Source organism: Aotus nancymaae, unplaced genomic scaffold (genome assembly GCF_030222135.1).
Source record: "Aotus nancymaae isolate 86718 unplaced genomic scaffold, 86718_ANA_hifiasm-v0.15.2.pri h1tg000018l, whole genome shotgun sequence".
Taxonomy (NCBI): domain Eukaryota; kingdom Metazoa; phylum Chordata; class Mammalia; order Primates; family Aotidae; genus Aotus; species Aotus nancymaae.
This window is the reverse complement of record NW_026988430.1, coordinates 7,376,660-7,403,407: the sequence shown is the minus strand read 5'-3', so window position 1 is coordinate 7,403,407 and position 26,748 is coordinate 7,376,660. Positions and strand designations below refer to the sequence as shown.

Sequence of the window (26,748 nt, the reverse complement as noted above, 5' to 3'; positions counted from 1 at the left end):
TTGTGGATAATATGGCGGCTGGAGCTGCCTGGGCATCCCGAGGAGGCGGTGGGGCCAGCTCCCGGAAGAAGGGTCTCTTTTCGCGCTAGTGCGGCGGCCCCTCTGGACCCGGAAGTCCGGGCTGGTTGCTGAATGAGGGGAGCCGGGCCCTCCCCGCGCCAGTCCCCCCGCACCCACCGCCCCGACCCGGGCCCCGCCGTGTCCTTCTTCTGGCGGAAAGGTAGCTGAGGGGGCGCCGGCGGGAAGTCAGGCCGGGCATCAGGGGTGGCGGTGGGGCAGGTGGGCCTGCGAGGGCTTCCTCCAGGGCTGCAGCAAGGCCTTCAGCGAGCCTCGGCCTCCGCGCAGACGCCTCCTGAGTGTCTTGCTCTGCTCCGGGACTCTTCTGGGAGGGAGAAGGTGGCCTTCTTGCGCGAGGTCAGAGAATTGTCGCGCCGGTTCAGAAGCGATTGCTGAAACCCACAGAAGTTCATGCGTATATGCTTAACAACAGTTCTTAGGGGGGTTTTAGGTTTTTTTGTGTTTCTTTCCGCACTGTGGATCAAGATCAAGGAAATCTCTCTAGTACCTTATTTTGAAAGTCTGAGTTTTCCAAATATTGAGGGTTTTATGTGTAAAAGCAACATGTGAAAAATTATTTTCTTCGACCAGTGCTGTCTTCCAGTTTACTCTTTGTGGGGAGAGGTAGTTACTGCCGTTCCTAAAATAAAATTACTTATTGCTAAAGTTCGCCAACAGGAAGACCACTACTTTTGATGACTTGGCAAGTTTACTAAGTACTGGAACCCTAACTTTATAAACGAACTACTTGCATTTTTGATTTTCAGTTGTATTACCTGCCGAATATTTACGTAGAAGCAGCTTGATTTGGATTCTGAGTAAGGTTGTTGCAGTTAATTAAAAATACATATCCGAAGTGAGCAAGTGTGGGTCTGCGGACAATAGTGATTTTTCCTGTCAGTTCTTGTTGTTTCAGATAAAATGTACCAGACAGAAATGGGTTTGTTTTGTTTTGAGATGGAGTTTCGCTCTTGTCTCCCAGGCTGGAGTGCAATGGTGCGATCTCGGATTCAGTCGATTCTCCTGCCTCAGCCTCCCACGTCGCTGGGATTACAAGCATGCCCCACCATGCCTGGCTAATTTTTGTATTTTTAGTAGAGACGGGATTTCAACATGTTGGTCAGGCTGGTCTTGAATTCCTGACCCTGACCTCAAGTGATCCGCCTGCCTCGTCCTCCCAAAGTGCTAAGATTACAGGTGTGAGCCACCACACCCAGCCAGAAATAGGTTGTGGAAAAAGCACTAAACAAAATCAGGAACTTGGATTCATATGACAGCCTGCTATTAACTGTAATGGTGGACAGACCAGTTAACTAACTTTTCTGTCTTCTGTGAGCTGAGAATTAGATGATTCCCAAAGGCCTATTGAACTCCGAATGACTACTTCTTGAGTAGGTACAGGGTTTTGGTAACTGATGCTAGGTGCTGAATGAATGAAAGTGCTGAATGAATGAAACCGGTAAAACAGGAGGAAGCCTGATTGGTAAGGCAGGGGCATACTTAATAGCTCTCTAATTTATTGTTACTGAAGTGGTTAACTTTTGTTTTTTTAAGGGAGGAAAAAACATTCTAAGAATAACGAGGCACATTGCATGTTGCACAAGAGACTGTTGTCTGTATTCAACAAATATCTTTTGAGTGTCCACAGTCTGCCAGGCGCTATGCTAGGCCCTCACTGTTGGGTAGTGAACACGACAATGACCCTGCACCCATGGAGCTTACTGTCTGCTGGGATAAACAGACAATAAGTAAGCAAACAAATCTCTCTTGTCCCTCTTGCTCCGTGTAAGTGTGCGTGTATAGGTGTATGTTTACAAATGGAGTAAACTGTTACGAAAGATTAAAGAGGAGAAACGCATTTTGGTTAGATGTTAGATAGAGACCTCAGCAGGTGACCTTGAAACTTAGAGCTGAAGGATCAGTAGGAGGTAACTAGAGAGGCCAGCGAATAGCATGTTCAAAGGCCAGGCGGCAAGAAAGAGCATGGTGCCCTTCAAGAGAGGAAAGAAGGCTGCTGTGACTGGGGCATAGATGCAGGCAAGTATCAGGTGATTGAGAGCTCTATAGGCCATGGTTAGGTTTTGTTCCTAATGCCGAGATGCCGAACATGGTGGCTTATGCCTGTAATCCCAGTACTTTAGGAGGCTGAGGCAGGAGGATAGCTTGAGCCCAGGAGTTAGGACCAGCCTGAGCAACGTGAGACCTGTACAAAATGTTAAAAAATTAGCTAGGTATGGTGGTGCACACCTGTGGTCCCAGCTGCTCAGGAAGCTGAGGTAGAAGGATCACTTGAGCCTCGGAGGTGGAGGCTACAAAGAGCCATATTTGAGTCACTACACTCCAGCCTGGATGACAAAGTGAGACCCTGTCTCAAAACAAAATACAGAGAGAATATTAATTTAAAATTTTGAAAGAGGGGTGATCTGAACTTATATCTTAAAAAGATCATTCTAGGTCACAGTGGCTTACTCCTGTAATCAAGCACTGTGGGAGGCTGAGACAGGAGGATCACCTGAGGCCAGTTCGAGATCAACCTGCACAGCATAAAGAGACTCCATCTCTACAAAAAGAAGGAAAAAAAATAGCTGGGTGTCGTGAGCTATTCAGGAGGCTGAAACAGAAAGATCACTTGAGCCCAGGAGTTGGAGGCTGCAGTAAGGTATGATCCCACCACTGCAACACAGTGAGACCCTGTCTCAAAAAAAAAAAAATCGTTGTAGATGCTTTTTGGAGTCTGGATGTGTCAAGAGTAGAAGCTGGAGATGGTCCTATTAGGGATTTGATGCAGGCTTTAAGTACAACCAATGCGTTAATGATTCCCAAATTTAATCTTTACAACTTGGATCCTTGCCCTGGAATCCAGACTGGTGGATCCAACTTTAGCTTCACTTTATATCTCTACCTGACTGTCTAATACAGGGGTGTCCAATCTTTTGGTTTCCCTGGGCCACCTTGGAAGAAGAATTGTCTGGGGCCACACATAAAATACACTAACACTAACAATAGCTGATGAGCTTTAAAAAAAAAAAAAAGGCTGGGCACAGTGGCTCACACCTGTAATCTCAGCACTTTGGGAGGCCAAGGCAGGTGGATCACGAGGTCAAGAGATCGAGACCATCCTGGCCAACATGGTGAAAAAATTAGCTGGGTGTGGTGGCATGCACCTGTAGGAGGAGGAGATTGCAGTGAGCCGAGATTGCGCCACTGTACTCCAGCCTGGCACCTGGCAACAGAGCAAGACTCGGTCTCAAAAAAAAAAAAAAGTCACAAAAACTCATTATGTTTCAAAAAAGTTTACAAGTTTGTGTTGGGCGCATTTAAAGCCATCATGGGCCGCGTGCAGGACAACTTGATCCAATAGATACCTTCAACTTACGATATCTAAAATTTTATACCAGATTTAGTACTTTTAAACATGTTCACCAGTTTTTCTCATTTCAATAAGTAGCATTTTTGGATTTTTTTCTGAGGCTTTTTTTTTTTTATTTTTTTCTTGGAGAGTTTAACTCTTACTGCCGAGGCTGGAGTGCAGTGGCGTGATCTCAGCTCACTGCAACCTCTGCCTCCCAGGCCAAGTGATTCTTCTGCCTCCGCCTTCCGAGTAGCTGGGATTACTGGCATGTGCCACCACACCTGGCTAATTTTTTGTATTTTTAGTAGAGACAGGGTTTCACCATGTTGGTCAGGCTGGTTTCGAACTCCTGAACTTAGATGATCTGCCTGCCTCAGCCTCCCAAAGTGCTGGGATTACAGGCATGAGCCACTGCACCCGCCCGCGTTTTTGGCTTTTTTAATTGCTCAGGCCAAAACTTTAGTACATCCTTGAACCTCTCCTCCTACTCTATATGACCCATCCGCAAATCTGTTTAGGTCTACGTTGGACATACTCAAATCCAATCACTTCTCACCATCTGATAGTTAGCACCCTGGTCTATCTAAGCAGTCATCTCTGTTAAGATTGAGCAGTTAAGGAAGTCCTCTAAGGAGATGACATTCAAATCTCAGCTTAAATGTCAAGAGGGAGCTGATTTTATAAAGATTGAGGAGACAGCATTATTTTGCTGTAGGCTTCCATTTGGTTTCCCTTCCATTCTTGATACTTATGGTATGTATTTCAAAACAAATGAACAGAAAGAGACCCAGGTATATATGCAATATAAAAAGAATTCCTAGTTAGTTGGGAAAGGATAGACTAGTCTGTAAATGATGCTGGTTATCCATTGCCTGGCAAAAAATAATTTCCTTCCTCCTCTCATACATATCAGATCAACAGACTTTTTCTCTTAGGGGCCAAATAGTAAACATTTTAGGTTTTGCGGACCATATGCTTTTTGTCACATTCTCCTCTATCCTTGAAGCCATAGGCAATATGTAAGCAAATGGGCATGGCTGTGCTACAATAAAACTTTACTTACAAAAACTGGGAATGGGCAAGTTTAGGCATGGTGGTTGATGCCTACAATCCCAGCACTTTGGGAGGGTGAGGCGGACGGATCACTTGACATCAGGAGTTTGAGATAAGTCTGGCCAACATGGTGAAACCCTGTCTCTACTAAAAATGCAAAAATTAGCTGGGCGTGGTGGCTGACACATGCCTGTAATTTCAGCTACTCAGGAGGCTGAGGCAAGAGAATCGCTTGAACCTAGGAGGCACAGGTTGCAGTGAGCCAAGATGGTGCCACTACACTCTAGCCTAGGCAACAGAGACTCCGTCACCCTGGCTGGAGTACAGTGGCACGATTTGGCTCACTGCAACCTCTGCCTCCTGGCTTCAAGTGATTCTCGTGTCTTAGCCTCCTGAGTAGCCGAAATTACAGGCACATGCCACCAGGCCTGGCTAATTTTTGCAGTTTCAGTAGAGACTGAGTTTTGCCCTATTGGCCAGGCTGGTCTCGAACTCCTGACCTCAGGTGATCTGCCTCCCAAAGTTCTGGGATTACAGGTGTGAGCCAAGGCGCCCCACCCAAAAAAAAAAAAAAGCACAAAATTTGGTGTGATCTTCACTCACTGCAACCTCTGCCTACTGGATTCAAGCAATTCTCTTGCCTCAGCCTCCTAAGTAGCTGGGATTACAGGCGTGTACCATGCCACCCAGCTAATTTTTTGTATTTTTAGTAGAGACGGTTTCACTACTTTGGCCAGGCTGGTCTCCAACTCCTGACCTCAAGTGATCCTCCCACCGTTGCCTCCCAAAGTCCTGGGATTACAGGCATGAGGCACTGTGCCCAGCCAGAAAATATCTAATTTAATATAATATTTATATCTGGGAAGGGAGGGGTCAAGTGGTGATTCATAGGAACTTTGAGCTCTATGTATAATACTTAGGAGGACAAAAGGAAAAACAGCAAAATGTTGATATTTGATTGTTGGCTTGTGTGTACTTTCATGGTAGTATAACATAGGAGATCTGATTGATAGTAGGAGAATGTTTTTAGGGTGGTAGAAGTGGAACTGCGGTGGTGTATTTTGACAGTAGAATCAGTTGGTCATAGTTTGCATATGGAAGGTAATAAACAGACCATATGGAGGATGACTTCCAGAATTTTGGTCTGAGTAGTGGGTGGATGACAATGTCATTCATGAGAGAAGATGAAGATTGAGTAGGAACAGGTTTGGGAAAAGATGACATGTTCCATTTTAGACAAGTGGAATTATGGAAGATGGCAGGTATGTGGTTAGCTATATGAATTTGAGATAAAAGAGATTTAGGATGGAGATAGAAATTTAGGAGTAACAGCATATCTATGGTATTGTAAGCCTTAAGAATGGGTAGCTCAGCCAGGAAATAGATGTGTTTACGCAGAAGAGAGGAGTCGAGGAAGCCAAGACAAGTTAATGTTTCAGGTGAGAGATTCAGTCCATGGGCAGTTGCTGCTGAGAGGACTGCAAACACCAGTAGCCTACAACATTTTTAAATGTTGTCTACCTGACAACTGTGATCAGTACCTGCAGTGATCTTATTTATTTTCACATTGTCCACACGCTTGAATGTAAATTGCTTTTCTGAAGGCAAAAGCACTGCCTTTTCTGAGCTGGGAGCCTGACTGGCACATACCAAGTACTCAACTGTTGATGAATTGACTTCAACCAGATACCCTGAGGGCAAGTTATTTCCTGCTACTAGCCTTTCACCTTTTAATGTTTAAGAGCACAAATAGAGAGATGGGCACATTTTGGCATTTCTTATTTTGATAACCTTTTCATGGTAAGATTTTTTTAAAGTTTAATGTTGAAAAAAATCACAAGAAAAGAAGGTTAAAAATAGTCTTATGTTAGAGCCTGTAATAGAATTCACACTTGGCTCAAGCTGCTGGGCAGCTTCCTTTCTTGGATGTCATATTAGCTTATCTACAGCAGAGTTTTTCCTGTTTTGTGTAATAAAGGAGCAATTATGTGATTATTTTACAGACAAATTGTTATACTTTGAGTGTTAGAGGTTTAGAATGTTTGTACTTGATGGTATGGGAGGAATAAGAAGATGTGATACACAACCAAAGATCTTTCTTCACTATGCTTCTAGTAGCCAGTACTATGGAGGATAATGTTGGTTAACATTTGCCCTAAATTTACTGTGCTAGTTACTCTTCTAAGTCCCTTACAGGTAATTTTTTTTTTTTTAATCAACAACCCTCCAAGGTAGTTTTTATTGTTGACCTAATTTTATAAATCAAGGAAATTACGAGCCAGAGAAGTAAAGTAACTTGTCCAAGATCACATGGCTTATAAGTGGTAGAGCCAAAATTTGACCCCAGGTGTTGTGACTACATTGTCTCTCCATAAGCAGGTTCAGCTCTTTTGACTGGATGCTGTTCCAGGGTCACTTTCGTTAGAGAAGCCTTTGCCGACAGCTGCCCTCTTGTGCCCTCCTCCAAGGCTGTCCGTTGTTCCAGAACTTTGAATACTCATCTTAGAATAAAGCTGGTCTAATTTTTACAGTGTTGTTATAGAATGGATCTCTGACTACAAAAGTTGGTCATAGTGATCTTTTTTATTCCAGTGAAAGGCAAAGAGAACAAGAGAAGACCTCAGATGTCAAGTCCATTAAAGGTAAGTTCTGCCGCCGGCAATCCACTGCATTCAAAAGTGATGTGCTTTGGGTTTGTGGGCTCTTTAATCCTGTGATCTTCTCTTTTTTGGCATTAATCATTTCTGCCTTATTTTATAATTAGGATTTTGATTTGTTTCCCTCTTTAACCTGTATATGCTTTAGCACCTAGCATATAAAAAGTAGGCTTTTACTTTACTTTAATTTTTTTTTTTGAGATGGAGTCTCACTCTTATCACCCAGGCTGGAGTGCGGTGGCACCATCTTGGCTCATTGCAACCTCCACCTCCCAGATTGGGGCAATTCTCCTGCTTTAGCCTCCTGAGTAGCTGGGATTACAGGTGCCTGCCACCATGCCTGACTAATTTTGTACTTTTGGTAGAGACGGGGTTCACCAGGCCAGTGTCGAACTCCTGATCTCAAGTGATCCACCCACCTTGGCCTCCCAAAAGTACTGGGATTACAGGTGTGAGCTACCGAGCCCAGCCATAAGTAGCTTTTCTTTCTTTTTTTTTTTTTTTTGAGACGGAGTCTCACTCTCCCAGGCTGGAGTGCAGTGGCATGATCTCTGGTTCACTGCAACCTCTGCATCCTGGGTTTAAGCAGTTCTCCTGCCTCAGCTTCCCAAGTAGCTGGGACTACAGGCGTGTGCCACCACACCCGGCTAATTTTTTTTTTTTTTTTTTTTTTTTGTATTTTTAGTTGAGTTGGGGTTTCACCATGTTAGCCAGGATGATCTCAGTCTCCTGACCTCGTGATCCGCCTGCCTCGGACTGCCAAAGTGCTGGGATTACAGGCATGAGCCACCACGCCCAGCCATAAGTAGGCTTTTACTGAGCCTTGTGTGTGTTGGCTGGATCCTAGTGACTTCTTTTTTTTTTTTTTTTAAGGAGGGAAAGAGGGAGTGAGGGAGGAAGAGAAAAAGAGAAGAAAGAACAAAAGAGAAAGAGAAAGGGGGAGAGAGAACAGGAGTCTTGCTCTATTGCCCAGGCCGGAATGCAATCTAAAAATAGGTATAAAAACCTCTTTTATGCCAATAATTGTGCTTAACAGCGAAGATAGGAAGGAGTAAGGGAAGAAAATAACAAACAAACAGCCAACCAATATTTCATTTAAGTCTGTGAAATGCTATGCAAATGCTGAAGAATGATTTACTTCCAATTATGTGATCACTTTCAAAATAGGTGTAATGAGAAAAATGTATGTTCTATGGACCTGGGGTGAAGAATTCTATAAATTTTACTTATTCAAGGTCTGAGTTCAAATCATAGATGTCCCTGTTAATTTTCTATCTCGTTGATCCGTCGAATATTAACAATATGGTGTCAAAGTGTCCCGCTATTATTGTGCGGGAGTTCAAGTCTCTTTATAAATCATTAAGAACTTGTCTTATGTGTCTGGGTGTTCTATATTGGGTGCATATGTATTTGTGATCATTGACTCCTGTTGTTGCATTGATCCTTTTACCATTGTGTAATGTCCTTCTTTGTTTCTTTTAGTCTTTGTTACTATTAAAGTCTATTTTGTCAGAGACAAAAGTTACAACTCCTGTTTTTTTGTTTTTTTTCCCCCTCCATCTGATTGGTATGTCTTCCACCAACCCTTTGTTTTAAGTCTTAGTATGTCCTTGCTTATGAGATGGATCTGGATACAGCATACCAATGGGTTTTGACTTTTTATTCAATTTGCCTGTCTGTGTCATTGATTGGGGCATTTAATCCATTTAAATTTAGGATTAATATTGATATTCATGAATTTAATATTGTTTAATGCTAGCTGCCTATTTTTCCTGTTAGTTGATATAGAGTCTTCATTATAGAGATACTCTTTACCTTTTGGTAGGTTTTTGGGATGACTGATACTGGTTGTTCCTTTCTATGTATAGTGCTTCTTCCAGAAGCTCTTGTAAAGCAGGCCTGGTGGTGATGAAATCTCTTGAGTGCTTGCTTGTTCATGAAAAATTTTATTTTTCCTTCATTTATGAAGCTTAGTTTGGCTGGATATGAGATTCTGGGTTGAAAATTCTTCTCTTTGAGGATATTGAATATTGACCCCCACTCTCTTCTAGTTTGTAAAGTTTCTGCTGAGAGATCTGCTGTAAGTCTGATAGGCTTCCCTTTATGGGTAACCTGACCTTTCTCTCTAGCTGCCCTTAGAATTTTCTCCTTTATTTCAACTCTGGTGAATCTAACGATTATGTGTCTTGGGGTTGCTCTACTTGAGGAATATCTTTGTGGTGTTCTCTGTATTACCTGGAGTTGAGTATTGTCCTGCCTTACTAGGTTAGGAAAGTTTTCCTGAATAATATCCTGAAGAATATTTTCCAGCTTGGATTCATTCTCTTCATGACATTCAGGTACACCTATCAAACGTAAATTAGGTCTTTTCACATAGTCCCTTATTTTCTGGAGACTTTGCTCATTCCTTTTTACTCTTTCTTCTCTAATCTTATCTTCTCGTTTCATTTCATTAAGTTGGTCTTCAACCTCTGATATCCTTTCTTCTGCTTGATCAATTCGACTATTAAAACCTGTGCATACTTTGCGGAGTTCTTGTATTGTATTCTTCAGTTCCATTAATTCACTTATATTCCTCTCTAAATTGTCTATTCTCGTTAGGATTTCGTCAAACCTTTTCTCAAGGTTCTTAGTTTCTTTACATTGGGCTAGAACATGTTCTTTTAACTCACTGAAGTTTCTTATTATCCACATTCTGAAGCCTAATTCTGTTAATGGAACGCACTCGTTCTCCATCAGGCCTTGTTCCCTTGTTGATGAGGAACTGTGATCCCCTGTAGAGCGAGAGGCATTCTGATTTTGGGTATTCTCAGCCTTTTTATGCTCGTTTCTTCCCGTCATTGTAAATTTATCCACCTGTCATCTTTGTAATTACTGACTTTCAAATTAGGTCTCTGAGTAGACGTCCAACTTGTTGATTCCCAGCGCCGATATCTGAGCAACCCACTGTGCCGGCTAAAACAGCGGCGTTAAGATTCATGGTGCTTTTCTGCCCGGGAATCTCTGATCTGGCTTCGTTCTTGAGTCCCTTTTTCAATCAGCTGAATAGGCGACTCTGCCTTCCTGGAGCTCCAAACGTCGACCAAAAGAGGACCCAGTCCCGTTTACTTTGCACTGGGAACCGCCGCGCCGGGGCGCTGGCAAAACCGCCGTGCCGGCCACAAGAGTCGCGCTGGTGACCCGTGGGGCTCCTCCGCTGGGAATCTCCTGGTCTGTGAGCAACAAAAATTCGTCTGAAAGTGTGACGTCCTCTCGTTCTCTGCGCTTTGACTGGGAGCTACATTCCTGAGCTGTTATTAATCAGCCATCTTGGATCTCTCTCCCTGACTTCTTATTCATCACACATTTAATTGTTCCCTAAAAGTGATTAGTTGACTTTGTTTAGTAAGACAAAAAATGAAGATTACTCTTAACTTAGCAGTCTGTTAACTGCTGGAAAGCACTGACATTTAAAAGGCCTGGTTTTCTGTAATTTATCCAGAAGTATGGTTGATTACAGTTTTTGCTTTTTTATATGAATGAACGACCTTAATTTAAAATATATTCACTTTGTTTATTTTTTGTTGGAATCAAGACATTGTCCTTGTTTAGAGCATGCTTTTTAATGATGCTGTATTATTGACTGATTTTATTATGTTCAGTGTACAGAGGTTGAAATGGGAAAATTATAATGGAAATGGTTTCCGTAGTCATTACATATTAATTTCATTAATTTGTTTACATAAAATCTGTAGACTGCTACTTATTTAGATTTTTCTTTCAAATGTTTTTATGTTGTATTGCTCAAATTGAGTATTCTATATGCTCAATTTGCTGGAGAAAGAGACTAATTATAGCTTAGGAAAGTGGTAAAATTAGGGGGCAAATAGGGTAACTTACAGCCTAGTTTACTTCTTTCTTATCGTTTAAAGCCAGTTGGATTCCACATTAGTTCAAACTCCTTTGAGCAAAATTTGATTGGCATTGATAAGCAGAGAGGTCTCTTCTCAAGCAGAGACCTATAAAGGTCTAGACTATAAAGACTAGATCTAATTGTAGTAGAAGGAAGGAACTTAGATGTCTCCGACAGTGAGAACACCAATCTTCCACTCTAAACTTTGCCACTAACAGTATGACATTGCGAAGATTCTTTATTTGTTGAATGACGGGATTGGCTTAGCTAATTTCTTTTTTTCTTTTTTTTTTTTTTTTTTGAGGTGGAGTTTCGCTCCTATTGCCCAAGCTGGAGTGCAATGGCCCAGTCTCAGCTCACTGCAACCTCCGCCTCCCGGGTTCAAGCGATTCTCCTGTCTCAGCCTCCCAAGTAGCTGGGATTACAGGCATGTGCTAATTTTGTATTTTTAGTAGAGACAGGGTTTCTCTATGTTGGTCAGGCTGGTCTCGAACTCCCAAACTCAGGTGATCCAGCCCCCTCAGCCTCCCAAAGTGCTGGAATTACAGGCATGAGCCACCACGCCTGGCTGGCCTAGCTAATTTCTAAATCTCTACCAGGCTAAAAAATTCTATGCTTACACTCTAATTATGACAGTACATAATCTTGCTTAACATTCACTGACTTAACCTTAGTATCATATAGAAGCAGTACAAGAAACAGCCCTCAAGATGTTTACATTCTGCTTAGAAAGACAAACTTATGGCTGGGCGCAGTGGCTCATGCCTGTAATCCCAGCACTTTGAGAGGCCTAGACAGATAGATCACCTGAGGGCAGGATTTTGAGACCAGCCTGGCCAACATGGTGAAAAGCAGTCTCTACTAAAAATACAAAAAAATTAGCCTGGCATAATTGTGGGTGCCTGTAATCCCAGTTACTTGGGAGGCTGAGGCATGAGAATTGCTTGAGCCCAGGAGACAGAGTTTACAGTGAGCCGAGATCGCGCCATTGCACTCCAGCCTGGGTGACAGAGTGAGACTCTATCTCAAAGAAAAAAAAAGAAGACAAACTTATACACAGAACAGTAGCAAATAAACCAAAATAATACTAGCTGCCATCTATAGAACACCTCTTCTGTTCTGGGAGTTAGACAAAAACTGACTAAAACAGTGAGCAAGAAAGATTTAGGTCCTGTCCTCATTGAACTTATAGATTGGTGAGGAAGAAGGAACATTAGTCAAATAATTCCACAGATAGCTTGGGCCAGATTGGTAGCAGTGGAAGTAAAGAGATCTGAACGGACTTGAAAAAACATTAGGAGGCAAAATGGATAGAAGTTTGTTATTGATTAAATATGGGGTATAAGAGAGAGGGATATTTGAGGTTGATACCTACCTTCTGGCTTGCCTAACAGAACCAAGCCAGGAAATTATATGTTCAGTTTTGTAATGTTGGGTGGGAGGTGCTTTTGAGTCATTTATTTACATATGTTATTTTATATGCACAGTAATTTTAGGGTCTGAGTTTTAAACCAAAGGTTAGGGAGTGACTTTTTTAGTCTAGCAATCCTAGGTTGAAATCCTGCCTGTTGAAATGGCTCTTTACTAGCTCATTAACCTAGGGCAAAGTATTCAACTTGTTTTCATTTTTGTCTTCATCTCTAAAATGAGGAAAGTATGGTTTTACGAGATTGTCATGAGAGATAGATGAAATAATATCCCAAAAAAAAGGTACATGGTGAAACTAGTATAGTGCCTGGTATATAGTAAGTCCTCCATTGGTAGCTGTCATTATCTAGTTTTAACATATTCAGCCTTCAACATGTTGAATTAGTAAAATTAAGTGAAGCATTGCAAGGAGTTCAGAGGAATTTGAGATCAGCAAATGATTTCTGAAGTTTAGGGAAGACTTCATGGAAATGACACTTAACCTTGCATAAAAGTTACCCCAGAAGAATAAGAAAGATCTGAATGAGAGAGTCTTTCTCTTTTCTCCCTACCAGCCCAGCTTCTTATTTGAGGATACATTGGGCAGAGGGGCTTTCAGACAAGTAAAGGGAGATTTTTACAGAAAGACTGAGATGAAGTTATAGAGAGCTGTAAAGACCAGAAAAAAGAATTGAGACAGAGGAAGCAGGAAGCCACTGTAGGTTTCTGGGCAAGATAGTGATGCTCTAAGTATGGTGTTTATGAAAGGTTAGTCTGGAAGAGATTTGCAGGATGGATACCCCAGAAGTTTTTTTGTTATAATATAGAAAGACTTGCACTGAGGGTATGGTGGTAAAAATAAACAGGTAAGTAAATGTTTAAACATCTTGAAGGAAAAGTCAACAAATCTTGGCAGATAAACAGATACAATAAAAAAGAATGGGACCACAATTTTGAGTTTTGGAGACTGGTGGATTGAACAGACAGGGAAATCAGGAAGGAGAATCAGACGATGATGTTTTAGATTGATATTTAGACAGATTGTGGTTGAGATAGTAAGATTACCGTGGGTGGGAATGTCTAGTAGAGAGCAATCAGTGATATAAGATACAAGATCAAAGCTCAGGTCAAGGACAAGTTACACATACAGGTCAGGGACTTTTCATCTGCTCCACAGAGGTGTGCCCCGGGAGCTGTTGCAGAGTCCATGTGGAGGGCGTGAGTAAGACAGTTGCCTTGAATTTGCCAGAATTCTTTGTTTGTTTGTTTGTTTTTCCCTCTGAGACGGAGTCTCTCTCTGTTGCCCAGGCTGAAGGGCAGTGGCACAGTCTCAGCTCACTGCAACCTCTGCCTCCTGGGTTCAAGTGATTCTCCTGCCTCAGCCTCCCAAGTAGCTGAGATTACAGGTGACCGTCACCATGTCCAGCTAATTTTTGGTATTTTAAGTAGAGATGGGGTTTCACCATGTTGGCCAGGCTGGTCTCGAACTCCAGACCTCTGCCCTCCTCAGCCTCCCAAAGTGCTGGAATTACAGGGGTGAGCCACTGTACCCGGCCTCCTGTTAAGTTTATTTTGAGAGAGGAAGCAAAGGAAGTTATAACTTAAAAAAAGTTTGATAACTATTGCTCTAGAAATAATTAAAGATTTGAGAGTAAATATGCTTTCCAGCAGAAAGAATAAAAGAACAAATAGCCTCAAGAAGAAGAGGAGGAGTAAAGGAAGTAAACCATATCTGACACAGTGTGTTAATAAATGGGGACAAAAATAATCGAGGAATGGGCAGATAGAAGAGGAAATTAGGAGTGTAGTACTATGGAGACAAGGAAGGTGGACTATCAGGACGGAGTGGTAAAAATAAGTTACTGGTTCTAACAGAGAGGTTAAGAGGGAGCAGAGAAAGCCTTGTACAAATGAGTTAATAGCATTTTGCATTATATACATCTAATTAAGAAACAATGTGAGAGTCTCACCATTCCTGTAGACTCTTACTTGTCTGAACACAAAAAGTAGCTTTTGTTTATAAAGAAGCTAAAAGTTATTTTGCTCTTTCCAATTTCTTATGAAAATAAAAATAAAACTTCCTTTAAAATTGAAAAAATAAAGATAGTTACTCTTCATTTTGTAATTCCCACAACTATTATTGAATGACTGAAATGATCTTTGTTCTGAAGTCAAAAGAGTGATATTAATATTTCTTCAGACTACTAAAAATATATTTTATGAATCTGGAGTGTGCTTTATCTTTTTTTTTTTTTCCCCACATAGAGTTTCACTCTTGTTGCTCAGGCTGGAGTGCAGTGGCACAATCTCGGCTCACTGCAACCTCCACCTCCCTGGATCAAGTGATTGTCCTACCTCAGCCTCCAAGTAGCTGGGATTACAGGCGCCTGCCACCATGCCCAGCTAATTTTTTGTATTTTTAGTAGAGATGGGGTTTCACCATGTTGGTCAGGCTAGTCTCGAACTCCTGAGCACAGGTGATCCACCCACCTCAGCCTCCCAAAGTGCTGTGATTACAGGCATGAGCGACCACTCTCAGCCTGAAGAATATTTTTATAGGTTTCCCCCACCCCAAGCATTTATTCTACAATTTTAGTTTTGTTCCTACAGCCAGCGAGGTTTAAGGAATTAAAGAGTCCATATTTTAGAATGCTTTCTGGCTTTGTTAATTGTATCCACCGTCGAAGTTTTCAGAGAAAGATCTCCCTCTTTTAATTTAAATTTTTGGCACAGTATTGTGAGAATTATAAATAATATTAGTGTTTTCTGGCCAGGCGTGGTAGCTCACACCTGTAATACTAGCACTTTGGGAGGCCGAGGTGGGCTGATCACTTGAGGTGAGGAGTTCGAAACCAGCCTGGGCAACATGATGAAACGCTGTCTCTACTAAAAATACAAAAATTACCTGAGTATGGTGGAGGATGCCTGTAATCCCAGCTACCCGGGAAGCTGAGGCAGGAGAATCACTTGAACCTGGGAGGCGGAGGTTGCAGTGAGCCAAGATCATGCCACTGCACTCCAGCCGGGTGACAGAACAAGACTCTATCTTGTTCTTTTTCATTATCTTCAAACGTTATATACAGTAAGTTTGACCTTTTTAAAATGTATGCTTGGATGAGTTTTAACACGACAGATTCCTGTAGCTGTCACCACAATAAGGATAAAGAAAGGTTAGTTCTGTCACCTTTCAAGTCAAACCCCACCTGTATCCCAACACTTGGCATCCACTGATCTTTTCTCCATCTCAATAGGTTTGCCTTTTCTTTTTTTTCTTTTTCTTTCTTTCTTTCTTTCTTTTTTTTTTTTTGAGATAGCGTCTTGCTCTGTCACTCAGGCTGGAATGCAGTGAGGCTATCTCCGCTTACTGTAACCTCCGCCTCCTGAGTTTAAGCAGTTCTCCTGCCTCAGCCTCCCAAGCAGCTGAGATTACAGGCATGTGCCACCATGCCCTGCCATATTTTTTGTTTTTTTTGTTTTTCTTTGAGACAGAGTTTTGCTCATTCCCAGGCTAGAGTGCAATGGCATAATCTCAGCTCACCGAAGCCTCTGTCTCCTGGGTTCAAGCTATTCTCCTGCCTCAGCCTCCTGAGTAGCTGGGATTATAGGCATACGCCACCATGGCCTAATTTTGTATTTTTAGTAGAGATGTGGTTTTTCCATGTTGGTCAGGCTGGTCTCAAACTGCTGACCTCAGGTGATCCACCTGCCTCTGCCTCCCAAAGTGTTGGGATTAGTATGAGCCACTGCACCTAGCCACTTTTTTGTACTTTTAGTAGAAACAGGGTTTCACTGTATTGGCCAAGCTGGTCTCAAACTCCTAACCTAAAGTGATCCACCCACTTTGGCCTCCCAAAGTGCTGGAATTACATGTGTGAACTACTGCACCCGGCCAGCTTTGCCTTTTCTAGAGTGCTGTATTGGTGGCGTATATACATCTACAGTTTGAAACCTTTGACACTGGCTTCTTTCACTCAGCACAATAGCTTTGAAGTTTATCCATGTTGTTAATTTTATTAATAGATCATTTCTTTTTATTCCTAAGTAGTGTTCCTTCATATGAATGTAGGACATTTGGATTGTTTTCAGTTTTGTTGACGATTATAAATAAAGCTGCTAACATTTGTGTACAGGTTTTTGTGTGGATGTAAGTTTTTATTTCTGTAGGGTAAATAAACACCTAGGAGCGAGTTTGCCAGATTATATGGTAAGTGTATATTTAATTATATAATATATCACCAGACTGTTTTGTAGAGTACACTAGTTTGCCTTCCTACCATTGATATATGAGAGTTTTAGTGGCTTCATTTTCTTGCCAGAACTGGATACAGCCATTTTTTTAAGTTGTTTTTATTTTTTTAAAGCCATTCTAATAGACAGATAGTGATATCTCATTGTGGTTTTCCTTTATTTTCCTGATGGCTAATGATGTTGCGTGGTTTTTCATGTATATATTTGTCATCTGTTGGTGAATTGTTCAAATCTTTCCCCATAGTTTATTGGGTTATCCGTTTTCTCATTGTTGAATTTTGACAGTTCTTTCTATATGCTAGAAGTAAAAACTTTATTGGTTATATAATTTACAAATGTTTGCTCCTAGGTTATAGCCTGACTTTGTATTCTATTAAGGTATCTTTTACAAAGCAAATGGCATCTTTTGCAAAGCAACAGGACTTTTTTTTTTTTTGGAGATGGAGTCTTGCTCTGTCACTCAGGCTGGAGTGCAGTGGCGCGATCTTGGCTCACTGCAACCTCCACCTCCCGAGTTCAAGTGATTCTCCTGCTTCAGCCTCCTGAGTAGCTGGGACTACAGGCACGTGCCACCATGCCTGGCTAATTTTTTGTATTTTTAGTAGAGATGGGGTTTTACTATGTTAGCCAGGATGGTCTCAATCTCCTGACCTCATGATCTGCCCGCCTTGGCCTCCCAAAGTGCTGGGATTACAGGCGTGAGCCGCCATCACACCTGGCCTTGGACTCCTTTTTCTATTCCATGATGTATGTGTCTATTCCTTCATTAATAGCACATGGTCTTAATTAAAATATGGTAAGTCTTAAAATTGGGTAATGCTGGCCTTATAAAATGGATTGGGAAGTTTTTATTTTTACTCTGTTTCCATTTCTGGAAGAGATTGTGTAGATTTGTTATCATTTCTTCTTTAGATATTTGGTAGAATTGGGAAGTGATACCATCTGGGCCTAGGGTTTTTTTCCTTCTGTGTGAGACCGAGTCTCACTCTGTCACCCAGGCTGGAGTGCATCCGTGCAATCTTGTCTTACTGCAACCTCTTCCTCCCAGGTTCAAGCCATCCTCCCGCCTCAGCCTCCCAAGTAGCTGAGATTAGAGGTGTGTGCCACCATGCCTGAGTAATTTTTGTATTTTTATCAGAGACAGGGTTTTACTGTGTTGGCCGGGCTACTCTCGGACTTGTAACCTCAAGTGATTCACCTGCTTTGGCCTCCCAAAGTGTTAGGATTATAGATGTGAGTCACCATGTCCGGCTGGGGCCTGAGGTTTTCTTTTTCAGAATATTTTAAACTATGAATTCTGATTCTTTAATAGATATAGGACTATTTAAGTTATCTGTTTCTTCTTGAGTGTATTTTAACTGTAGTTTATAGCCTTTGAGCAGTTCATTTTACTGAATCGTCAAATTTATGGGCATGTAATAATTTGTGGCATTTTGGGCTTGTAGTGGTATCCCTCTTTTATTCCTGGTGTTGGCAACTGTGTGTTGTTTTTCTTTGTCAGATTGTATAGGGGTTTATGAGTCTTTTCAAAGAACTAGCTTTTGATTTGATATTTCTGTTGTTTTCAATTTAATTGATTTTCTGCTCTTTATTATTTATTTTCTCCTGCTTGCTTTGGGTTTATTTTATGCTTTTTTTTCCCCAAGTTGCTTAAAGTAGAAACTTAGATTGCTGGTTTGAGACCATTATTTTCTAAGATAAGCATTTAATACTGTAAATTTTCTTCTAACCACTGCTTTAGCTGCGCCCCCACAAATTCTGGTATTTTGAACCGAGCACAAATCAAATGTTCTAATTTCCCTTGAGTCTTATTCTTTTACTCACGGATTATATAGAAATACGTTGTTTAGTTTGCAAGTCATTGGAAACTTCTTTTCCTGTTTTTTCTTTTTGTTCGATTTATTTCTCATTTAATTACATTATGGTCAGATAATATATTTTGAATGATTTCATTTATTAATTTCTTTTTTTTTTATTTTAGACAGAGTTGCTGTGTCACCCAGGCTAGAGTGTTGGACTGTAGTGACACAATCTTGGCTCACTGCAACCTCCACCTCCCTGGTTCAACCAAACCAGTTCCCCTGCCTCAGCCTCCCCAGTAGCTGGGATTACAGGCACACACCACCACGCCCCACTAATTTTTTTGTATTTTTAGTAGAGATGGGGGGATTCACCATGTAGGCCAGACAGGTCTTGAACTCCTGACCTCAGGCAATCCTTTGGCCTCCCAAAGTGCTGGGGTTACAGGCATGAGTCTGGCCCATTTATTAATTTTTTATATCTTAGTGTAAAGAATGTGCATTCTCTTTTCAGGCAGTTTTCTATAAATTTTAAGTTGATTCAGTTGGTTGATGATGGTGTTCAGTTTTTCTTTATTCTTGCTAATACTCTGTATGCAATTATATTACTTCATTACTCAGAGAATATTGTTGAATTTTCCAACTATAATTGTTTTTCCAATTTTACTTTCAGCTCTGTCTGGTTTTGCTTCACGTATTTTCTGGTGATTAATGTGCTGTCTTGGAATCATTATTACTTTGTGTATAGCACCATTATTTTCTTTAGCTGCTTTGAAAGTGTTTGCAAAGCAGCAATTTGGTTGGTGTCTGAACGTGGGTTTCTCTGAGTTTCTTCCTGTTTGAAATTCACTGAACTTCTTGTTTCTGTAAGTTTGTATTTTGCCAAATTTGGGGGGTCTTCAGCCATTAGAGTCTTGAAATATTTTTTTGACACTGTACTTCACTCTTTTCCTTCTAGGATTTTAGTAACCCAAATGTTAATTTTGTTACTGTTTGGCAGGTTCCCGAGGCTTTATTTACTTTTCAAAATTCTTTTTACCTGTTCTTCAGCTTCAGAAATTTCTATTCATCTGTCTTAATATTCATTGGTTATTTCCCCTGTCATTTCCATTCTGTTACTGAGTCTTTGTAGTGAATTTTAAATTTGATTATTTTTTTTTTAGTTCTAAAATTTTCTTTTTTTGTGTATAGTCTTTTATTTTCCTCCTGAAACTCTTATCATTTGTTTCAAGAGTGACCTTAATAGAGCATGGTTTTAGTAGCTACGTAAAATTTTTTTTTGTTTTATAATCCCAACGTATGTGTCGTCTCTTGTCTTTTCTCCTGTGGGATTTTCTATTTCTTTGTATGACAATTAATTTTGGATTGTATCCTGGACAGTTTGACTTAACATTACATAATTCTGAATCTTGTTTAAGTCCTGTGGAAAATATTGAAGTTTTTGCTTTAACAAGCAGTTGACCAATTTAGGTTCAGGCCACAAATTCCAACCAGCATTCTGTAGGCTCTGGTTCCAGCATCAGTTCAGTTTTGTCTCTGACCTGCTTACGTGCCTTTTTGTGTCCACTCTGGGACCTGGCCAGTGGTCAGGTCCCAAAGCCTTTGTACACTCTTAGAAGCAGGGCCATGCACTCCCAACTCACGGGTGGCCCCAGGAGTGTACATAAAACTCTATGTTTTCATGAGCTCCTTCTTTTCTTTGATGTGCCTGACACTTTCTGACTCCTAAGAACCTCCCTCTATCCCTTTCCTGTTGTCTGGCTAGAAAGTCAGGGCTTTAGTTTCTGTACTTAAGCACGCTTCCTGCAGCTGTGTCAGCCTCTGTGGCCAAGACTCTCTTCTTCCTCTTGGGACTGCAGTTTCTCTTGTCAGAAAGTAGGATTCTTGGAGCTGCTGTCATTGACTCTTTTGCTGCTCTGATACTGCCTGGGATCCCAAGAGGGAGAGAATGAAACAAAACAACCCAGGGGATTTCCTCCATTCTCTTTGATCTCTGGGAGCCCCCTTTCCTGTTCCTCAGACCAGAAATAGAGGGCCTCTCTTGGAAATTTTTCTTTGTGCATCTAGTGTGCAGTTTCAGCTTTTGAATCCAGGCCAGGAGGTGCTGGACAAACTTGTCAGGAGTTGGAGATACTGTGAGTTCTGGTTACTTTTCTCAGTCCACCTGCTTCCAGGTCCTCGGATGCATCTGCCCATTGTTTTTAGTTGCATTCCATGAGAGAGGCAGAATAGGGTACTTATTTCATCTTGATCTGCTTGTTAGGATTTCAAATCAAATCAAAGGATGATGTTTTCTATATTAATTTGCTGTTTTCCCTTTAAATAGCAAGCACATTAGGAAGATAATGTTTTAACACCCACTGTAGTGGTTTCTGTCATAATTATTTAATACTTTCATTGTATTAAAACCTCTTGAACTCCAGAAGGTAGCTTTATATTAATACCTCTTATATTTGTATATAAAACTTGTCTGGAGCCTAGAAATTCTTACTATCTTTTCCTCCAGTGGTTCTAGCTCCCATTTTTCATAAAGAATGGATAATGTCTGTCTTAAATAAACCTTTTACTTATATCACTACTCTTGTGTGGCCTAGAGTTCCCTGAATATGTCCTTGTTACTCCTTTTAGCAGTGAAGAGATTTATAATGGCTTACTACTTTTGTAACTTAAGATCAACACAAAGAACTCACAAGCAGTGTATAATTTCTTTTGACTAAATTCTTTTACGGTACAGTGATGCTTTGTACTTGGCATTTAAATAAATACTAAGTTTGATTTTAGGATCTTGCTTTATGTAGAGAGGTGGAAGTTAACAAAATAATTTCTTCTGAACTGACTTTGATGAAATTGCTAATTTTGCATTTTGCCTAGAATACATACTCCTTCAGAGCCCCATGCCTGACTGCCTGATGGTCTTTTAGGAATAGGCCTGCCCGTCGTGCCTTGAGGTGGAGCCCCACTTCCATTGCTTATCTTCTCTGCTTTAAGCTGTCTTTATCTTCAGACATCTTCCCTCTGCCTAAGGAGAACTCCTGACCTCAAAATTTTTCATAAAGATATTGCTAACAATATAAGATAACAGAAAACGTGGTGATATATGTGGTAAATTCCTTCTTTCAACAGGTCTTTGTGGTAAGTTCATTCTCTTAGCAAATATTTATTACGCACTTTTTATGTGCCAAAACACCAACAGTACAGTAATAGATGCAATAGTCACAAGCTGAGCATTCAGGAAACTTTTTGTCCATTGCATGAATTTATAGTCTGAAGAATTTATTTGGTTATTTAAACTTTTACCTTTAATACTTTAATTGTTCTAACAGATTTATACTTAAATCTATTACTTCATGTTCCCTGAAATGATCTTACCACTGCTTGACAAATGGGTGATCTAAAATATTACATCCATTTTGGGCCGGACGAGTGTCTGACACCTGTAATCCCCAGCACTTTGGGAGGCCGAGGCAGGTGAATCACTTGAGGTCGGGAGTTCCAGACCAGCCTGGCCAACATGGTAAAATACAAAAAAAATACTAAAAATACAACAAAATTAGCTGGGCATGTGGTGCATGCCTGTAACTCCAGCTACTCTAGAGGCTAAGGCAGGAGAATCACTTGAACCTGGGAGAAGAAGGTTGCAGTGAGCCGAGATCATGCCACTGCACTCCAGTCTGGGTGACAGAGCGAGATTCTGTCTCATAAAATAAAATAAAATAAAATAAAATAAAATAAAATATATCTATTCTACTTAACTGATCTCACAGTTTCCTAAAAGGTTCTTTTTTAAAAAAAAAAAAACAGGTTGTTTTAAGCAGTTTCTCTAAAGGGTATTGTGGGAATTGGACCAAAGCATTTTTTTTCCTCTAGTACTTCTTGAGTTTATTCTTAAAACATATTTTATTATTTATTAAAATATTTTAAAATGTTTTAGTGTCCTTTTATTCTCGAAGTAAACAAATGAAAACTTTCTGTATCTGAAAGAAGGGTGTGACCTAGTTCAGTTTCTGCAATATAGTTAATGTTTTATTTAAGAGTATTAATACTTCTTCCAATGGTTTTAATCCCCAGAAAATAAATATGCATTAATATCTAGACAAATTCCTACTGTATGCATCTGGTATTGATTAATAGAAATTTTGATTAATAGATGTTTTTGATTACTAGAAAAGCAGTCATTAATAGAAAAGCAGTCATTTACAAACAACCAGGTTCTGATTTTAAAGCTTTTGGACAGACATTTTTTGCTCAGTAATTTGCTCATAGTAGCCATACAATAAATATTTGTGGCTGGGCATGATGGCTCACTCCTGTAATCCCAGCACTTTGGGAGACCAAGGCAGGCAGATCAATTGAGGCTAGGAGTTTGAGGCTAGCCTGGCCAACGTGGTGAAACCCCGTCTCTACTAAAAATATAAAAATTAGCACACACATGTTGTCCCAGTACTCGGGAGGCTGAGGCAAGAACATTGCTTGAACCTGGGAGGCGGAAGTTGTAGTGAGCCAAGGTCATGCCACTGCATTCCAGGTTAGGCAACAGAGGGAGAGTGTCTCAAAGAAAAAAATATAAATTTTTTTAATTGTACACTACTGTTAACTAGAAGCACTGTGTTGTACAGCATACCTCCAGAAATCGCCTTGCATAACTGAAACTTTATACCTGTTCATAGCAATGTTACATTTCCCCCGTCTGCTGGCAGCCGCCATTATATTTTCTGTTTCTGTGAGTTACTATTTTAAGTACTTCATAAAGTGGAGTCATGCAGTATTTGTGCTATCACCAGCTTATTTGACTTAGCATAATATCCTCAAGATTCATCCATGTTGTTCCATGTGGCAGGATTTCCCTCTTTTTTTGTGACTGAATGTTATTCCATTGTATGCATGTATCACATTTTATGTATCCATTCACCCATCAATGGACATTTAGGTTGCTTCTGTATGTTAGCGGTTGTAAATGATGCAGCTATAAATATGGGAGTGCAAATATCTCTCCAAAATCCTGATTTCAATTCTTTTGTATAAATGCCCAGAAATAGGATTGCTGGATCATATGGTGGTTGTATTTTTAATTTTTTTGAGGAACTTCTATACCGTTTTCCATCGCAGCGGCACCATTTTAGATTTCCACCAACAGTGTACAAAGGGTTCCAATTTCTCCACATCTTCGCCAATGCTTGTTATCTTTTGTTTTTTTGATAATGGACATCCCAACAAGCGTAAAATGATGCCGTGTTGTAGTTTTGATTTCCTTTTCTCCCATAATTTCTAATGTTGAGCATCTTTTCATACATACCTTTTCAAAAGGAGACATTTGTATGTCTTCTTTGGAGAATGCCTACTCAAGTCCTTTGGCTATTTTTTAAATCAGATTATTTGTTTGCTACTGACTTACAGGATTTCCTTATATATTTTGGATATTAATCGCTTCTTAATATGTGGTATTTTTCTCTAGTTCTGCAGGTGTTTTCTCCCATTCTGCAGGTTGCCTTTTCGTTCTACTGATTCTTAGTTTGATGTCTTTCTACCTATCTATTTGTACTTTTAACGTCATATGCAAGAAATTGTTGCTAAGATCACAGTTATGAATTTTTCCCCTATGTTTTTTTCTAGGATTTTTATAGTTTCAGATCTTATTTTTGTTTAACTCTTTAATCTATGTTGAGTTAATTTTTGTGTCTGGTGTAAGGTAAAGGTCCAGTTTCATTCTTTTTGCATGTGGATTTTCAGATTTCCCAGCACCATTTGTTGAAGATGCTGTCCTTTTCCCATTGTGTATTCTTTATGCTCTTATTGAAGAACAGTTAACTGTATATGCATAGGTTTATTTACAGCCTCTGTATTCTAGTTCATTGATCTATTTGTATTTTTTTTTTTTCCCCGAGACCAGGTCTTGCTCTCTCACCCAGGCTGGAGTGCAGTGGTGCAATCTTGGTTCACTGCAATCTCCACCTCCCAGCTTCAAGCAATCTTCATGCCTCAGCCTCCTGAGTAGCTGGGATTACAGGTATCTGCCACTACACCCTGCTAATTTTTGTATTTTTAGTAGAGATGGGGTTTCGCTATGTTGGCCAGGCTGGTCTTGAACTCCTGACCTCAGGTGACCCACGAGCCTCAGCCTCCCAAAGTACTGGGATTCCAGGCGTGAGCTGCACCTGGCTATTTGTCTGTTTTCATTTCAGTACCGTACTGTTTTAATTACTACAGCTTTGTGATATATTTTGAAATCAGGATATGTAGTGCCTTCAGCTTTGTTGTTATTTTCCAAGATTGTTTTGGCTATTTGGGGTCCTTTGTGGTTTCATATGAATTTTAGGATTGTTTGGATGATTTGTGTAAAAATTGCCACTGGGATTTTGATAGGGATTGTATAGATCACTTTGGATAGAATGGATATTTACAAAATATTGTCTTCCAATTTATGAACACAGATGTCTTTCCACTTATTTCTGTCTTTCAAAATTTCTTTCACCAATATTTTTTAGTTTTTGGTGTATAGGCCTTTTACCTCCTTTGTTAAGTTTATTCCCAAGTATTTTATTTTATTTTATTTTATTTTATTTTATTTTATTTTATTTTATTTTATTTTATTTATTTTGAGACAGGGTCTCACTCTGGAGTCTCACTCCAGGTTGGACTGTAGTGGTGTGATCTCGGCTCACTGCAACCTTCACCTCCCTGGGCTCAGGTGATCCTCCCACCTCAGTTTCCAAAGTAGCTGGGACTACAGGCACACACCACAACACCCAGCTAATTTTTGTATTTTTTGTAGAGATAGGATTTCACCATGTTGTCCAGACTGGTCCTGAACTCCTGGACTCAAGCGATCCTCCTGCCTTGGCCTCCCAAAGTGTTAGGATTACAGGCATGGGCCATCTGGTACCTGTGTTTTATTCTTTTCGATGCTATTGTCAATGGAATTGTTTTCATAATTTCCCTTAGTTCATTGTTAGTATATATAAGTGGAACTGATTTCTCTGTGTTGATTTTGTATAATAATACCATTTAACTAAATTAGTTCTAACAGATTTTGTTTTGTAGAGTATCTGTGGTTTTTTACATAAAATAATCACCTCTGTGAAGAGAGAGGTTTTTTTGCTTCTTTATTCCTAAGTTGGAAGCCTTTTAAAAAGAATTGCCTAATTGCCCTGGCTAGTATTCCAAGACTATGATAATAGAAGCGGTGAGAGTGAACATCCTTTCCTTGTTCTTGATCTTAGAGGAAAAGCTTTCAGCTTTTTACCATTGAATATGATGTTAGTTATGGACAATTTCCTTCTATTCCTAGTTTGTTGAGAGTTTCTATTATGAAAGCCTGTTGAGTTTTGTCAAATAACTTTTGTGCATCCAGTGAGATAGTCATGTGATTTTTATTTCTCTTTCTGTCAATTTGATGTGTCACATTAAACAATTTTTTTATATTGAACCATTCTGGCATACCAGGAATAAATCCTACTGTGGTCTTGGCGTATAAGCCTTTTAATGTGTTGTTGAACTTGATTTACTAGTATTTTGATAAGATTTTTTGCATCTCTATATCAGGGATATTGGCCTATAGTTTTCTTTTCTTGTCTGGCTTTGATATCAGGGTAATTCTGACCTTATAAAATGAATTTGGAAGTGTTTCTTCCTCTTCCACTTTTTGGAAGATTTTGGAAAGTATTGGCATTAATTTTTCTTTAAGTATTTGGTAGAATTTACCAGTTAAGTCATCTGGTCATGAGCTTTGCTGTTTAAATCTATTTAGATCTTGTTGTTGTCATTTGAGATGGAATCTCTCTCTGTTGCCCTGACTGGACTGCAGTGGTATGATCTTGGCTCACTGCAGCCTCCACCTCCCAGGCTCAAGCGATTCTCCTACCTCAGCCTCCTGAGTAACTGAGACGACAGGCGTGTGGCACCATGCCCTGCTGATTTTTGTATTTTTAGTGGACAGTGTTTCACTATGTTGGCCAGACTGGTCTCAAACTCCTGACCTCAAGTGATCTGCCTGCCTTGGCCTCCCAAAGTGTTGTGATTACAGGTGTGAGCCACTGTGCCTTGCTAGGTCTTCTATTCATAATTCAGCCTTGCTAGATTTTATGTTTCTAGTAATTTAACCATTTCTTATAGGCTGTGCAGCTTGTTGGTATATAATTGTTCACAGTAGTCTCATGATCCTTTTTATTTCTGTGGCATTAGTTGCACTCTCTACTTTTTCATTTCTGATTTTATTTGAGTCTTCTCTTTTTTTGTAATCTAGCTAAAGGTTTGTCAATTTTGTTGATATTTTAAAAACTCAGTTTT

The 26,748-nt window shown here is 40.2% G+C and overlaps 1 protein-coding gene across 5 annotated transcripts in view; it reads left to right on the top strand.

The window, feature by feature from the left end:
• The window catches only part of LOC135275735 (developmentally-regulated GTP-binding protein 2-like), a 46,342-nt gene continuing 19,594 nt past the window's right edge, over positions 1–26,748 (top strand). For 3 of the 5 annotated variants that reach the window (XR_010343293.1, XR_010343294.1, XM_064378233.1), the window contains exons 1-2: positions 1–220; positions 7,055–7,104. Coding sequence is in view for 1 of the 5 variants with exons in the window: in XM_064378233.1 (XP_064234303.1) it covers positions 133–220; positions 7,055–7,104 (138 nt within the window). In the remaining 4 variants the exon portion in view is untranslated. Of the gene's footprint in view, positions 221–7,054; positions 7,105–24,352; positions 24,470–26,748 lie in introns of all 5 variants that reach the window. The other 2 variants (XR_010343292.1, XR_010343291.1) reach the window with 2 other exon arrangements.